The 14737-nt window shown below is 42.5% G+C and overlaps 1 protein-coding gene across 4 annotated transcripts; it reads right to left on the bottom strand.

The window, feature by feature from the left end:
• Nucleotides 1–3254: 3254 nt before the first annotated feature.
• LOC113946613 (lysozyme g-like) lies at nt 3255–10147 on the bottom strand. 4 transcript variants are annotated; one of them, XM_027642205.1, is made up of 7 exons: nt 8815–10147; nt 8649–8724; nt 7303–7377; nt 6381–6470; nt 5384–5580; nt 5038–5176; nt 3255–4373 (listed from the first exon to the last, which is right to left on the bottom strand). In XM_027642205.1, the coding sequence occupies exons 3-7, from the start codon at nt 7343–7345 to the stop codon at nt 4243–4245; spliced, it is 600 nt and encodes a 199-aa protein (XP_027498006.1). In that variant the 5' UTR covers nt 7346–7377; nt 8649–8724; nt 8815–10147; the 3' UTR covers nt 3255–4242. The 4 variants fall into 4 exon arrangements, with proteins under 4 accessions (XP_027498006.1, XP_027497996.1, XP_027497990.1 ...); XM_027642195.1 differs by having other exon boundaries at nt 8649–10147; XM_027642189.1 differs by lacking the exons at nt 8649–8724; nt 8815–10147 and having other exon boundaries at nt 7303–7582.
• Between the last annotated feature and the right edge of the window lie 4590 nt (nt 10148–14737).

Here is a 14737-nt window from a genome sequence, read left to right as displayed (position 1 = left end):
AGGCATCAGCCCATACCACCTGCAGCTTAACAAGTCGATGAGAGAGAAAACTTGCTACCTCACATTTGCTCTTTATTGTAGGAAACACATTTAAATACATTGCCCAGTACTGACATCAGTTGTGAAAACAAAACACAGGACTCTAATAGAGAAGGTTTTTCTTTCCTGTTTGTAATTTTTTTTTTTGATTTGCTGACTGCTGATTCTGATGCAGCGATGTTAGCCTGGAAAGGTCCTTAAACACCACCTATTGCATTTCCCCTCTCTACAGCACAGCATGGCGTTAAAGAGAATAGGTTTAAATTGAATATTAGGAAGAAATTCTTTACTGTGAGGGTAGTGAGGCACTGGGAACAGGTTTCCCAGAGTTGTTGTGGATGCCCCATCTGTGGAGGTGCTCAAGGCCAGGCTGGATGGAGCTCTGAGCAACCTGGTCTAGTGGAAGGTGTCCCTGCCCATAGCAGAGGAGTTGGAACGAGATGGTCTTTAAGGTCCCTTCCAGTTCAAACCATTCTGTGATTCTTTATGATGCACAGCTACTTTTACATGTTAGTCTTGGCTGTTCTTTAAAACACCCAGGGAATGTTGCATTGCTTCATTATATTGAAAGTTTTTCAAAGTATCCAATACAAATCTGCTGCCAAACTCACTGCTACTTGCCTTACCCTCAAGAGGAAGAGGAGTATGTGGATCATTACTCTTCATTTGTTTTGCATATTAGAAAATCATACTCTGGGTGCTTTTTCTCTTTTCTGGAAAAAAAAAATCTAATTCCTTATTTCTTACAGGCTGTAATTTCCATCTGAGTTGTGATTGTCCTGAGGATATTTTTGTTGGTGCAACAAACTCAAACATTTACCAAGAATCACTGACGCTGACAGCAGAACATCTGAGAGAAGAGTTACCCCAGGTGCTTCATACACAATGCTGTGATAAAGATAACCCCCAAATGGGATTTTCCCTCTTTTTATTTCTTTTCCACTGGCATCAACTTCTTTTTTTCCCACTAGAACCCTCAGCCCTTTCCTTGGGATTGTCGCCTGCCCACTACACCTCCTCAAGTGTGTTGCACCTCTGTTTGATTGATTTCAGTACTTTGGTTCCTGTTTTTCATAGTTTCTAACTATCAGCGGAATAGCTCATGTTGCCGCTCAGTGTAGCCCATGGGTTTGATAGCTCATATCCTCCATTAATTTTACAACCAAAAATTTGAGACAAACTGGTGTAGAACAGACCTGTGTGGCTCCACTTGAAATGTCTCACCAGTTTAGCCAGAAGGTGCTGATAACCAGTGCTTTTTGTACTTAAGGCCCTCCACATATGAGGGCACTTCAAAGTTCTGCTGAAAGTCTTATTGAGCTCGTGATGCAGCACAACCATGGCTTCTCTTTTGGCCTCTTCCCCAGTTAGCTAAAGACTTTGGTTGGTCTGAGGTGGTTTTCCCCTACCAAGTCAGGCTGCCAGAACCCTCCTAAGTCTTGCTGGTTTGTTGTCCCCCAGGATCTCTTGAAGCAACCATTCAATCCTTTAACATCTTCCTCAGTGTTGTAGACAGGTGTCCTGGTATGTGATTCCCTGGAGCTTTCTTTCCCCTCTAGTTTCTCTTTTCTCTTTCCTTACCTGAGCTTTTGCTTTTGTCTGATATGTTACTTGGTATTAGATCATTTGCTTTGCAAGATGTCTGTTGGTTTTTTTTTTTTTCAGTGGGCTGTGTGTCAAAAGGGTGACCAAGAGCATAACTGCAGCTGCCTTGTCTACACCAGGCAGAAGAGTAACTCCCAGTAACATGGATATGGGTGACCAGAAAAAGATGACAGGGAACAGCAACCTGAACTCACTGTTTATCAGCAAAGCTTTTGCTCAAATCTTAAGGCAGCATGCCAGTGTTAAACTTTCCTAATTATTTACTCCTTCCTACAAATTTATCAAGTTTCAACTCATTTTCTGCAGATGTTTTCTGTATTCACTGCAAGGTGCTGATACTCTAAAACAATATTTGCAACAAAATATGGAATTCCCATAACTGGCAATTTTAAATGGACTTAAAAAATAAATAATCCTTTGTGGTGATGCTGCACAAGTCAGCAGGTAAGTCTGCAAACCCTTGGATGTTGCTTTGTTAACTTGAAGCAGCAGCCTCATGGGTAACACTCGTGTAAATTGGACTCCTGAGCAGCTCACAGGTCTGCAGGGATGGCAGCACCAGTAGTGGTGACAAGGAGCTTGCTGGCAGTGATTGAAGGAAACCAAGCATGAAGGCAACCAAAGGAAGCTCCACTCTGGTTCACCCTCTGAACTCAAACCCCAACTTTGTACACATAGGTAGCAATGAGATTTCCTGCCCCATTTGAAGTTTATACTGATCTACCAAAAATGCAGTCATAGGCTTTATGTAAGAGTTTTATATAACACAGAGGTTTACATAACATAATGCACCAAAGGCTTCATCCTATGAATTTTACCTAAGCTATGTCAAGTAGAGGGGATCAAACCACATGAGAAGCTTCATACATTCTATTACAAAGTAACAATTTTAGTAAAATTATATTAATATAGTGCAGAATTTACTAAAGACTAAATAATATATAGTTCAATGCCTGTGTTTGCTCAAGACTGAACTGTTTACTGTAGTCTTAAAAAAAAAGTAGTAATATTTGAGACATCCTAGAGTTCCTTCTGGTCTCCAGAGGTGATAAAATGAGTTTGCCTGTCAATATGTTAATGATGGAGAGTCCTTGCTGTGACAGAAAGCAGATGAGTGACCGGCAAGACAAGGGGCACAGCATTAAAATTTTTCTGCTGGCAAAAGCTGTCTCCAAACCAGCTCTCATGCTTCCTGTCTTGATCCTGCCTGGCAGCCCAGGCACACACACAGCATATCCCTGTGCTGCCAGGCAGGGACTGCCAGGCACATCACTTCTACATCAGCAAAGGTGACAGCTGGCAGAAAGGTGCTCTGATACCTCCAAAATGGAAATTCAAAAGGCTAAATGTGAACGTCCTTATTCCCTTGTTCAGAGGTTTGGGTCAGTGGTCAGGCTCAGGCCCAGCTCTTCTCACCTATCCAGTCTCCAGCACCATATTCCTCTCCTTGTTCTCAAACTAAGTTTTAGACCCATTCCAAGAGTACCAAACGGGGTTATTTACTCAAGTTGTAGGTTGCTACCCACTGAGCCCCATGAAATTGAAAAAAACAACACTGGAATTTAACATTTATCTTTATTTTCTCTCTTATTCTTATCATTATTCTCAGTATTATTCAAATTATTATTCTAATTAAACATAAATTGGCACCCAGAGACCCATCCACATAGAAGACCGCTTTCAAACAGACCTTATAAGCCCAGAGCTAATTCACTCCTATTAGAAGCTGGGATTTCTGGCAGAAGGATGGATGCTGAAATGCTTTTAAATTTGGAGGAAACCCAAGTTAAGGGAGCCAAAGATAAAGTAGGAAAGGTTGTGGGGTTTTTTACCAACACTGTTGCTGTGATACAGCTCCTGGGTGGGTATATATGGGGCTGACTCCTACTGAGGGCTGGTCTCTAATGGAAAGGTGTTTTGCATGCCTGCTGTGGCACTTGCAGTACTTTCCATACAGAGGATTTCCCCTATGTGAGGCTACTTTTCACTCTTAAGAGGTCCCCAGTCCATGGCCATGGATTCCAAGGCTTGGTGGACTAACCAAATCATGTTTAGCATTGTCCCTCTCAAGGCTGGCCACAGGAATATTCAGCTACTGCAGAGACCAAAGGCTCAATGAGAAGTGTCTTCATTGCCCCTTAGCCAGCAGCATCAAGGGGAAGGAAAATTTTAACTCAGGGACTTCATCCCCTGCATTGGCCATGGAGAGGGAAGGAGGTGGATGGAGGTGATGGGAAGAGCACAGCTGATGTCCAGGGAGAGCTGCTTGTGTGCTTGCGTCTGGGGGATGCATGAACAGCCCTGGGTTCAGCTCCAAACAGGAAGAGTCACATTCCTCACTCAAAATTTAAACACTTCTGGTCTGTCCCCATCTGCTTCTCGAAGGCCCCAAGCTTGTGGTATCTCATCCCTGTGGGTTCCCTGGAAGGCAGTGCTGAGCTCGCCCATTGGTGAGTGGGGAGCTGTGATTTGGTGGAGCGAGCAAGGTGCTGTTGGCAATGCTCCCAGCATCGGTCCTGCCAGAAGACCTGCTCTGGGTACTGTGATCACTGCTAGTCTGTGCAGAGGAGAGGCTCAGTGGTGGGGCGGGTTTAGGAGCTAGAACCCATTTCTCTTGAAGTATTGGGCTCGCCTAATCACGCTGTTGACGTAGTTGTTGTCTCTGCTGCATGGGTCTTCCTCGTAGACCTGGAGATTGCCCATTCTTGCATGGTAGGTGCAGATTCCCCCTGGAAAGAGTTAAGAAGGAGTTGTTTTGGGCTTGTAAGTGAGAAATAGAGTTTTAAGAGTAAAAATTTCTAGCTGAAAGGGCCATGCATCTCATCAAACATACACAACTGCTTGGCAAAGTGCTAACTGTGCACTGTTGTTGAAAAGTGACTGATCTCGTAAAATCTTTGTTGCTTCAGTGAAGGAACCCATGATTCTCTCCAAATGCAGGTGAAAATGGCATACTGTTTCCAGAAAAGTGTGTAATCTGAAAAGGCAGTATCAGAGCAAGGATGGGAGAGTAAATTATAGCATAGAGTGAACGAACCACCATGAAGATAACACGGACTATAAGGACACCTGGATCCCAAGATTCCTGGATACAACAGCCTGCCACGATAAGCTCATTGTGTTGTGGTGCCTCAATTTCTGCCTCAGTTTCCCCAGTGGCTTGTGTTCGGTTATTTTCTACCTTATTTTTCCACCTGACAGCTATTCCACATTGCTGATCTGCCATTTTGGAATTGCCTCTTTTAAATTAGAAAACTGGGTGTGGTTGGGGTTTTTATTGTAAGACATGCTGTAAAATCTGCCAGACTGATGCTCTTTTTCCTTTAAAAGCGACACCAACGAGTGCACAATACTCTCAGTGTATCCCTTTCTAGTATGCAGCCCATTGTGTACCTCTCAGCTGCCGATCCCAGGTCCAGGTAGGATGTCTTGTCCGTACTTCATTAATTGAAAGAACCAGAATAGTTGAGCACTGATTTATGTGTTCTTCACTATCCCACACTGCATAAGGCTGCTGTAGCTGCCTGCTAATCTAGAAAAGACAAGCAAGAAAATGGTTTCTCTCCGAATGCAACCCCTGTTGTAGCTTCTTCCTCTTCATTGGCCCCCCAGGCTGCAATTCATTGAAGTGACCTTATTCGGGACACTTAAGCACAACCTTTGATTTTAGTGCTGTTTTGATTACAGAACAGTCATTTGCTAAAGTAAGCACTAAATTACTGTGCTGTTACTGATGTACCTGCATCAAGCCGTACTTCTGCCGTCCCTGGTCCCAGCCGTTGTTCAGGAGCAGGCCAACACGGCTCTCCTGTGACATGATGGCACCAATGAGAGCTGGGTCCAAGCACAGGTTTCTGGCTACTCGTCTAATCGGGACCTCATATCTCCTCAGGCGCACGAGGTCTGCCTCAGCAGTCTTCCGTACTATGGCATATCCTGCAGCATAGGAAAAGGCAGACTTAAACACATCCCTGTCCAAAACCCTCCCTTTCCCCTTGAGCAGATGTATCAAAGAAGTAACTCAAATTCTGAAGGAATTGCATCTACACCAAACTGGGCAGTGGAGCTTGAGGAAAAAGCACAGCCCTATTGGCTCTGACCACGGCTAGGAAGCTGCTGTGCCAGTACCCAAGGGGAAGAGGGAGGCTTCTTAGGAAGTGGAACCACATGTTTGTGGTCCTGTTCTTCTGCAGTATTAACCTGACACAGCCAGATGTGCAATGCACGGGGAAATAACATGAGGAAAGAAAGTGAGAAATGTGAAGGAGTTACCAAACACTAGTCATCCAGAAGTAGGATGGCTACACACTTGGGACCTTCGCCCTGTAAAATGCGTCTCTGACAGGTCACCACTGACCAGCTCAGCCAACATGCCAGCACTCAGAACCTGGATCTTTGCATCTTCACCTTCCAGCATAGGGGCCCTGGGGTTTTGTGAGGATGCTGATGCCAAAGTCCTGGCTGATGAAGAAGCCGTTTTAACTGAAAAGGGGTGGTACTATTTCCCTTTACTCTGAGGCTGAAGATCCTGACTACAGGACCTGTGGTTTGTGCTTCCACTTCCCACCAGATCTGGAGGCTTCACAGCACCCGCCATTTTGGGAGAGGAAATGTTGCTTTCTCCCTTTTGACTAATTGAATAGCTGCACCACATTTAATTTGGCAATAACAGTAAGTAAAGCATCTCTCTGTCAGGTAGAAACAGGTCGACAAGTCAAGCAATGAATGATACCTACCACAATCTGGGGCTCTTACAGCTGTACAGGACATCGTGGGGGCTGGAAGAGCACTTATGTCACCATAGCAACTGTAAGTCATGGATGGAGCTGAAATATTAAACGGAGGTGTTTGAACACATAAGATCTCAGAGCAGTATTGTACAAGTGCTGCAAGTGCATACAAGTTGAGCATGAGGGAGTCACCCAGACCCGCAATCCACAATCCCCTTGTGTTGACCCTGCTTGTACAGTTGCCACTGCTCTCCATCAGTAATGCTATCAAAGAAAGTAGAGAACAGAAATTTGTTCTTTTCTAACTGAATATCCACTCGAAGCAAGTGGATCTAATGAAAATTTAGATGAATATGCACATGCCCTGTTAGGTCTAAAGGCTGGTGTGGGAATGAAGAACCACAGTCTCTGCATTTATTTCAGAGGGCTCTTCCCATTCAATGCCCCCAGTGTCCAGGATCCCTCAGGTGATGACTGGAAGTACCTGAGCACCCCGGCTGGGAGTGTCTCCTATGTCCCTCCATAACCTGATGAGGAATTAATTCAGGAGAATGCTTGCCTCAGTCTGTGAAAATTACCCCATTTCCTCGGTAACCAAGGAACAAATAGCCTCCATCAAACAGCTTGCCACATTTGTGAGACCATTTCTGAGCAGACAGAGAGACTGGATAAGATTAGCTGGAAAAATCAAGAGGAGCTATGTCTGTGACTCCCTTTTGGTTTCAGTCCCATACTCCAGATGTGCTGGTTTAAAAGACATGTGTGGGCAGCAAGCGGCCTCATACAGCAGCTGAGGACCTTTAGCCACACAGGGTTTTACAGGGCCATGCAGAAAGGGAACCTCAAGCCTGTCTGCACACCTCCTTTCTGTGGTCCTTCTGCAAACAATTTCCACTGTGCTTTTGAGAGCAAACCAAACCCATCTCACCGACAAGGGCTGAAAGGCCCAGCAAGAGCAGCGCGGGGATCATGGTGATGGCTCTTCTCAGCTGTCCCAGGAGACCTGGAAACATAGCAGTTTTGCAAAACATGAAGAAATCACTGCTGATCATCAACAGCACTGTAGCAAAGTTGGGGTGCCAAAAGCTCCTGCCCTGAGGCACCAGACGGGGATGGCATTTGCTGAAGAGGGGCTGGGGAGCAGAGGCACCTTCTCTGCAGCACGCTCTCCCCTTGGGGAGCTTGGGATCAGGGAGGTCCCTGTTGGCAGCCTGGGCCAGCAAGGACCTTTTTAGTCCCTGTCAGTTCTCATTGTTTGCTCACATGGCCCCTCCTGAACACCCGTAGCGTGTCTTTACAATGACAAGGTATGCCATCTTTGCTTTAATTTTATAGGTGTTTGAAGTCTAATGTGCTACAAAGTGCACACATCCATTGCTTCTCTGTTCAAAAAGGATTTTTGCTTGGCTTTTGGAAAAACTTGCTTTCAAAAATCAAGCAATATGACCCTTAATTCTCTGCTAAGAGCATGCAAGGCAACTCCAAGATTTATTTGGTGAAATAATACTTCTCTGTGCAATAAGAGCAGATAATCACTTTACTAATAAATGCATCTGTTGTGCTTATTAAAAAAATTCCAAAATGTCATCAGATAATAGCTATCAAATGCAAAAAACATTGACTGTATTTGGCTTGCTGGTTAACACATTTAAAGAGAGCAGCTTTTATGGCTTACAAATACTTTTTTCCCCAAGATTTCAAATAAAAAACACACCACGAGTCTTGTAGGTAGTCATCACTAATGCTGTTAACACTTGAAAATACATTGTTGATTTTAATAATGGGTGACCTTTTCTCTAGACTGTATTTCTACCGCAAACCAGACTGTATGAATGGAGAAACACGGATAGTCCACCAGTGTCATTGGAGAGACTCCAATGAGTGAGTGAGCCTACTCAGGAAAAATGTTCACAGACAGAGTTGGGTACACGCAGGAACTCAGTTTGACCTCTAGCACTAAAACTGAGTATTTACAAGCCCGGATCAATATAGCTTGACCCAATACCTATAAATTCAATGGCACATCCATATGGGTCGGCATCAAAAGCTACAGGCTGTAGCTCTTTCCACACGTAGGAAATTGCCAGATTATAAATTTTTAAGTTACCAGCCATTTTTTTCCCCTCCCATCAGAAAAACCTCACAGGCCTGAGTTAGATACAGCATAGCAATCACAATACTGATAAAATGGTAAATCAAAACAAAAGGCTAAATCAAAACAAAATAAAGACTTCTGACTCTAAAGAAATGTTCTAAGAGCGAATTCAGACTCACCTGTCTTCAGTTGGCCTTCCTCTGAGGCAGGTCACTTGATGACTTTTATATATACATGTAGGAAGAGGTATCCACCCTATGGGATTTGGAATGTTAATTCCTACCTAGTGTGATGACTATTTTAAAGTACAATAAGTAATATATATTAAGAGCTTAGAACTCTTACGATTTCTTTCATCCAAAGATTTGCACAAGTAGTTGTTAGTCAGACTCAGGACAACTCTGTGAAAGGAAATAAATACTGGTTTTCCTCCATCAATAAGCACATTGCTGCACAATAAATGACTTGCAGAAAGTATTGCAGTGAATCAGTTGCAGAGGCTAGGCAAAAATCAGATCCCTATCTAGTGCTCTCCTTGCTTTGTGTCTGAGTTAGTCTGGGCACATTTCTGGAAGGATTTTTTTGGTCTGATTTCCTCAATGATTTCAGATTGGCAAGCTTTTAATTAAGAATTCTACTTTTGTATGAATTTTTAAAAGGGTAATTGAAGAAAAGCATCTCACTGCTTCATTGATTTTGGCAAATTTAATTTGGAAAGGGAACTTGAATACTTTGAGGACAGAGGCAGGATTTGACTTTCAGATTTAGGGAGGCAGGATGCTGCAGCCAAAATTAGGAAGAAGGAAACCGGTCTCTCAGCAGCTGAAGCTAGAGGGGACACACAGAGTGTCTCTGAAAGACTTGCACCTTGTGGCCAAAAGACTTTTCACGCATCTAAAACATCTGAGTCATTTCGAGAAGGAAGGATGGTCTGGGAGGCCAGTGCCCTTCAATCCCGTCCCCTTTGCTATATTTTTCGCTTCCCAATACTGCCCAGCATATGTGGAGGGTAGGAAGGCAAATTTTTTTTCCAGTACCTTTCTGTTCATTATTTAATAAATCACAAATCCATCTATTCCCATTGCTCCTCTGGGCTTGAGATGTGGCAGGTAGGAAACACTGTTTTGGTCAGATACTAATTACTGGGTTCAAAATCAAGTGATGGCTATTAGTCTGTAAAGCACAGGAGATGATCAAGTGGGTCGTGTCACCTCAAAAATCAATAAACACAAGTATCATAGACTTAAATCCATGATAGTATGAAAGAGGGAACCTTCACTGAAGAACCTAACCTTCTTGTTCCAGGAGGGTTGGAATATGAGTTGAGTCTTAAGTATAGAATCATAATGACATCTTCCCAAGATTGCAACAAGGCTAGGCAACCATTTTTCATGTATGAACCTGATATCTTTGTGGGATCTCAGACTAGACTATCACTTAGTCCTTTTACTGGGGTTTAACATTTCAAACAGTAGAGGTTTAACAGGTAGAAAATAGAAACATCACATGTACAATGTGGCTTTAATCTTTTCAAAAGGAAATAGTGACTGAAGAAATGCTGAAAGGGAAGAAAGACAGAAGAAATGATCTGGGGAAAGTTCATAGTGCACAGCTTGATGGTAACAAAGCCAGCAGATGCATTCATTTACCTTCTACAGAACAAGGCAATTCATATTAGAAAGAGATGTATTCTCTCAAATAGATTATAGTAATTTAGTATTAACATCCAGTTACATTTTATAAAAACAGCATCATGTTAGTGACAATAAACTAGTGTTCCTCTGTCACTGAACCCGTGTTCATGCTGATGACTTGGGACCTTTTTTTTGAGAAGTAGCCTCTGATCTTAGGTAAGATTTCTTTCCTAATGTGTTGGTCACTTGCTGACAGTCCTTAAGATGAAGTTTTGAATTGAAATACTGTTTGGTTTTGCTATGTATTTTTCTCTTTCATTTATTAACTATGTAACCACATATTTTCTACATTTCACAGTAGTCACATGAATTCTTAATGCCTCCTCTGCTTTGCATTGCTCTTTATGTACTTACTGAGTGGATGCTATGTTTGAAGTGCAATTATTTTTATCTGCGCTGCTGTAGGCTCTTAGGTCCCTGGGACAGATTCCTTGTATTCACATGATTTCCAGTGTAAGCCCAAATAAGAGGATATTTTCTCAGTAGCACTATGAAGTGGAGTTTTTCTCACTAAAAACCTCTTTATCTTCACAAAATTTGCTGACTGCCTTATAGAGTAAAAGCCAAAAGTAGGCAGCCTTTATGGAAACACAGTCACACTCACATACATTGAATGATGCAGAACGGTGTGTTTGTCCAAGGCACCACCACGTAATGAGAGCTGCATGATGTTAGAAAACACCATCTTCTGCTGTGGGGCTGTAAACCAGAGCACTGAATTCAGGAGAACCACTTAACGAGAGTAGGCTGCATCTGTCACTAGTATGTCACAATTTTTCATTTTTATGATAGATTTAATTCAGAAAATTACATCAACAGTACAGTATCAATACATATTCTCTTTGTCCTGGATTTTGGTCAGCACAGCGTGTGACTGAGGGAAGGAGGAGATGGAAAGTCAGAGAAAGAGGAGGAGTTCACTTATCAAATGGTATCTGCATCTTAAATTCAAGAAGCAGGAAAACCTCCTCGTATTTACAGGGGCATTCTGGCAATAAGCTGCAGTCAGTGACCACAGACATGGTTTCTCCATGGTCTGTCACTGACACTGTTACGTTGAGTTAAAGACAGAACAAAGTGGACAAAAAAATGTCATCTGACAAAATAGCATTTCCCACTTATTTTACATAAACTAGAAGGGAGCATACCTGAGATCTAAAGCACATCAAGGCTCAATGCCATCAGTTCTTTCCTACTCACAGATTTTGACTTTTTTTTTACCCTCATGCCAGGTGAAGTTTTTTCATTCCACTTAATGGAGATGTGATCAAAATGGACCAACATTTTTTAAATAGCATTATATATTGTACATGTTATTCAACATTTTTTAAATAGCATTATATATTGTACATGTTATTCTCCTTCATGTTGCAGGTTACAGCATCACATGTCACTGCGTGGTAAGAATACTATCTAAAATTACCTGGAACAATACCACGTTAATTATTGTCTCTTGTGAGTTTGACTGATTTCATAACATTGACAGGCAGATGCATTTCTCAGGTTGTTCCTTTTGTCTTGGGTGTAATTATAGGTAACACCAGGTATTCACAGACTTTGTAATTGCTTTATAGGGAAGCTGCCCATCACTTCTGACGCACATTGGATGCCTACCACTAACTGACCAGTTAAAAATGCATCTGTAGCATCATCTCAGACAATCCCTCCAGAGCTGTACTCCCCAACTTTTAAAGAGACACACCCAGTTTAATAATTAAATTTCTATAGTTTTTCTTTTCTATATCTGGTATACCTGGAAGTAATCATAGAATCATTTAGGTTGGAAAAGATCATCTAGCCCAACCATTAACCCAGCACTGCCGATTCCACCCCTAAACCATGTCCCTAAGTGCCACATCTACATATCTTTTAAATAGCAAAGGTCTTCAAACTTGTAAGAAAGAAGGCTCTCAGTTTTCAATATGTTCAGAAATGAACAGGTGCTGAGGGCCCCAATCTCTTCCTTTACCTTGCTTTTCTGAAGAATGCAGAGGAGCATTGAAATAACATTAAAACTCTGCCTCTGTTTAGCCACAATATTTATGAGGAAGGAAAAAGTGCTTTCCTTCTGTTCTCTGAAGTGAGATTTTGAGTTTTACTGTAGGAAAAGTGTTCTAGCAAAGAGGACACTGGACTAGATGTTATGAGACATCCAGCTTAAATATAGATCTATCACCTAAAGCAAGTCCTTTGGAGTTTGAGCCAGGATCCTGCATGTAGGTCAGGGCCAATCCCAAGCACAAATGCAGGCTGGGGGATGAATGGATTGAGAGCAGCCCTGAGGAGAAGGACTTAGGAGTGTTCGTTGACAAGAAGCTCAACAAGAGCCATCAATGTGCACTTGCAGCCCCGAAAGACAGCTGTGTCCTGGGCTGCATCAAAGGGACTGTGAACAGCAGGTTGAGGGAGGTGATTCTCCCCCTCCACTAAGGTCTCAAGAGATCCCACCTGGAATACTGCATCCAGCTCTAGATCTCCAACGTAAGAAGGATGTGGACCTACTAGAGCAAGTCCAGAGCAGAGCCACTAAGTTGATCAGAGGGCTGGAGCACCTCACGTATGAAGACAGGTTGAGAGAGTTGGGACTGTTCAGCCTGGAGAAGGCTCTGGGGAGACCTTACAGCACCTTCCAGTACCTAAAGGAGGCCAACAAGAGAGCTAAGAAGGGACTTTGTACAAGGGCATGTAGTGATAGGACAAGGGGTACTACTGAAAGAGGGTAGGTTTGCAGTTTGGTTGCCCAGAGAAGTTGGTTGCCCTGGAAGTGCTCAAGGCCAGGCTGGATGGAGCTTTGAGTAACCTGGTCTAGTGGAAGGTGTCCCTGCCCATGGCAGGGGGGTTTGAACCAGGTGATGTTTAAGGTCCCTTCCAACACAAACCATTCTGTGATTCTATAACTATTAAGAGCATTTCTGTGTGCCTGGAATTAATGATGCGAAGCATCGAGGACTCTCAACATTTTAGAAACCAAACAGGAAACAATTTCAGACTTTTTTCTAGGGCAGCACACTAACAAAAGGAATAATTAGTAAGGAGGAAGTAGATCAGGAAGGCAATTAATGTTGTTTAGTGTATTACAATCACCTGATTTTCATACAATGTCATCTTGGGAAAAGCCAATCATTACTGGAGATTGTGTGGTTTGTGATGCAGGTAAGTTAATTTTTAAACCTTTTTATAGGAGTTAAATGTTGAAATCATACCATCAGGCAGGTGACACTTGAACAGGTGGTGCTCAAAAACACAAAGTATATTACACAGATTCAACACTGAGCTATGTGGCTACTGGATCAGTATTGGTTTATTTTAGGCAGCTTAAACCATGGCTATAATAACTGATCCAAAAAAATGTAGTCTTACAACATGCACCTCATAGGATTTCCAAAAGCACGTTTTCTTAACTACTTCCTTTCCATCAACAAGCATCAAATATCTCTCAGTGTATGTGCACTTAAAGTTAATTCACCAAGTTTGAACAAGAGTTTTTTTGGGTGAAGCTCTGGGGTCTTACGTACTACTTTAGCCAGTTTGATGTGTTACCTTTAAATTGATGAAGAAGGTATGAGCATAAGTTCCCTTTTGTAGCATAGGATATAGAACAGCGCTTTGTAGGGGGACAGGTAACAAGGAGCATCTGCCAGACTGCACTGTCTTGGATCACCACAATCATACTGCTGAAGGCTCCAAAGCATGATCCAACAACAGAAGTTCAGAGTAGACCTTTTTTTGGCAAATGTGGTGGAACCTATCTCTATCCTTTAAAGGGGGCTCAGGGGAAACATTCCCCTCAGAATATTCTAAAATATTCTACTGTAACATCAAGTACTTTCTACTTCCAGTTCCTAGAGAGGCTTTTCTTCAACTCCAGAGTGTAACTCTCCCTCTTAAACAGTTGTATAGAGCTGTTCTAAACAGAAAGACAGATCAATCCACTACTGAAAGAATTTTCCTTTCAAAAACTGAAACACACAGCTATTGCATATGCAATGAGAACAAAAGTCATCTTATTTCTGCATCAGCTTGTGCTTGTTTGTGTGTGCATGTGGGAGATGAAATGATAACACTCTTCACACTGAGTTGAAGACACCAGCTTTGCTCTTAAATGGAAGACAAAGGGCTTATTTTAGAAACTGTACTGTTCAAAGCCTAAATTTTCTACAGAATATTCCATAGAAAAGTTTTCATTTTAGAATTTCTAGATGGTAAATAGCACAGTGGGGGTTACTTGGAACAGAGGACTAGAAGGCATCAATTCATCTTTTGAGTTGGCCTCCCCCAATGACACTTATGACACTATGACTCCCTATGACACTTGCAGGCAATCCAGCCTACCAACGAGGTCTGAGAGCAGCTGTGCCGTTGTCGCCTTCTCCAGAGTCTGTTTCTTGTCCTCTCTCTTTCCAGGACTAGACTTCTTCATTCTTTCCAAATCCCAAAGCTCAACTCAGCACTTAATTTCTGGGTAGATTTCTTGAGCAGACCAGTACAAGGGAAACACAAGATCAATCAGTAATCAAGGAATGTCCAGTGAAGTCCAAATAATCCAGCATCAAGAGCTGAACAACCCAGATCCT

Source organism: Corapipo altera, unplaced genomic scaffold (genome assembly GCF_003945725.1).
Source record: "Corapipo altera isolate COAL_440 unplaced genomic scaffold, ASM394572v1 0, whole genome shotgun sequence".
Taxonomy (NCBI): Eukaryota; Metazoa; Chordata; class Aves; order Passeriformes; family Pipridae; genus Corapipo; species Corapipo altera.
The sequence above is the reverse complement of the archived record's forward strand: the minus strand, read 5'-3'. Positions and strand labels throughout refer to the sequence as shown.

Coding starts and splice junctions, on each gene's coding strand:
- LOC113946613 (XM_027642179.1), bottom strand. CDS start 6,630: ATGGAGAGCAGTGGCAACTGTACAAGCAGGGTCAACACAAGGGGATTG. Junction 5,581..6,380: donor TGTAAGAGCCCCAGATTGTG/GTAGGTATCATT, acceptor CCTATGCTGCAG/GATATGCCATAGTACGGAAG. Junction 5,177..5,383: donor AGAAGTACGGCTTGATGCAG/GTACATCAGTAA, acceptor TGTCTTTTCTAG/ATTAGCAGGCAGCTACAGCA.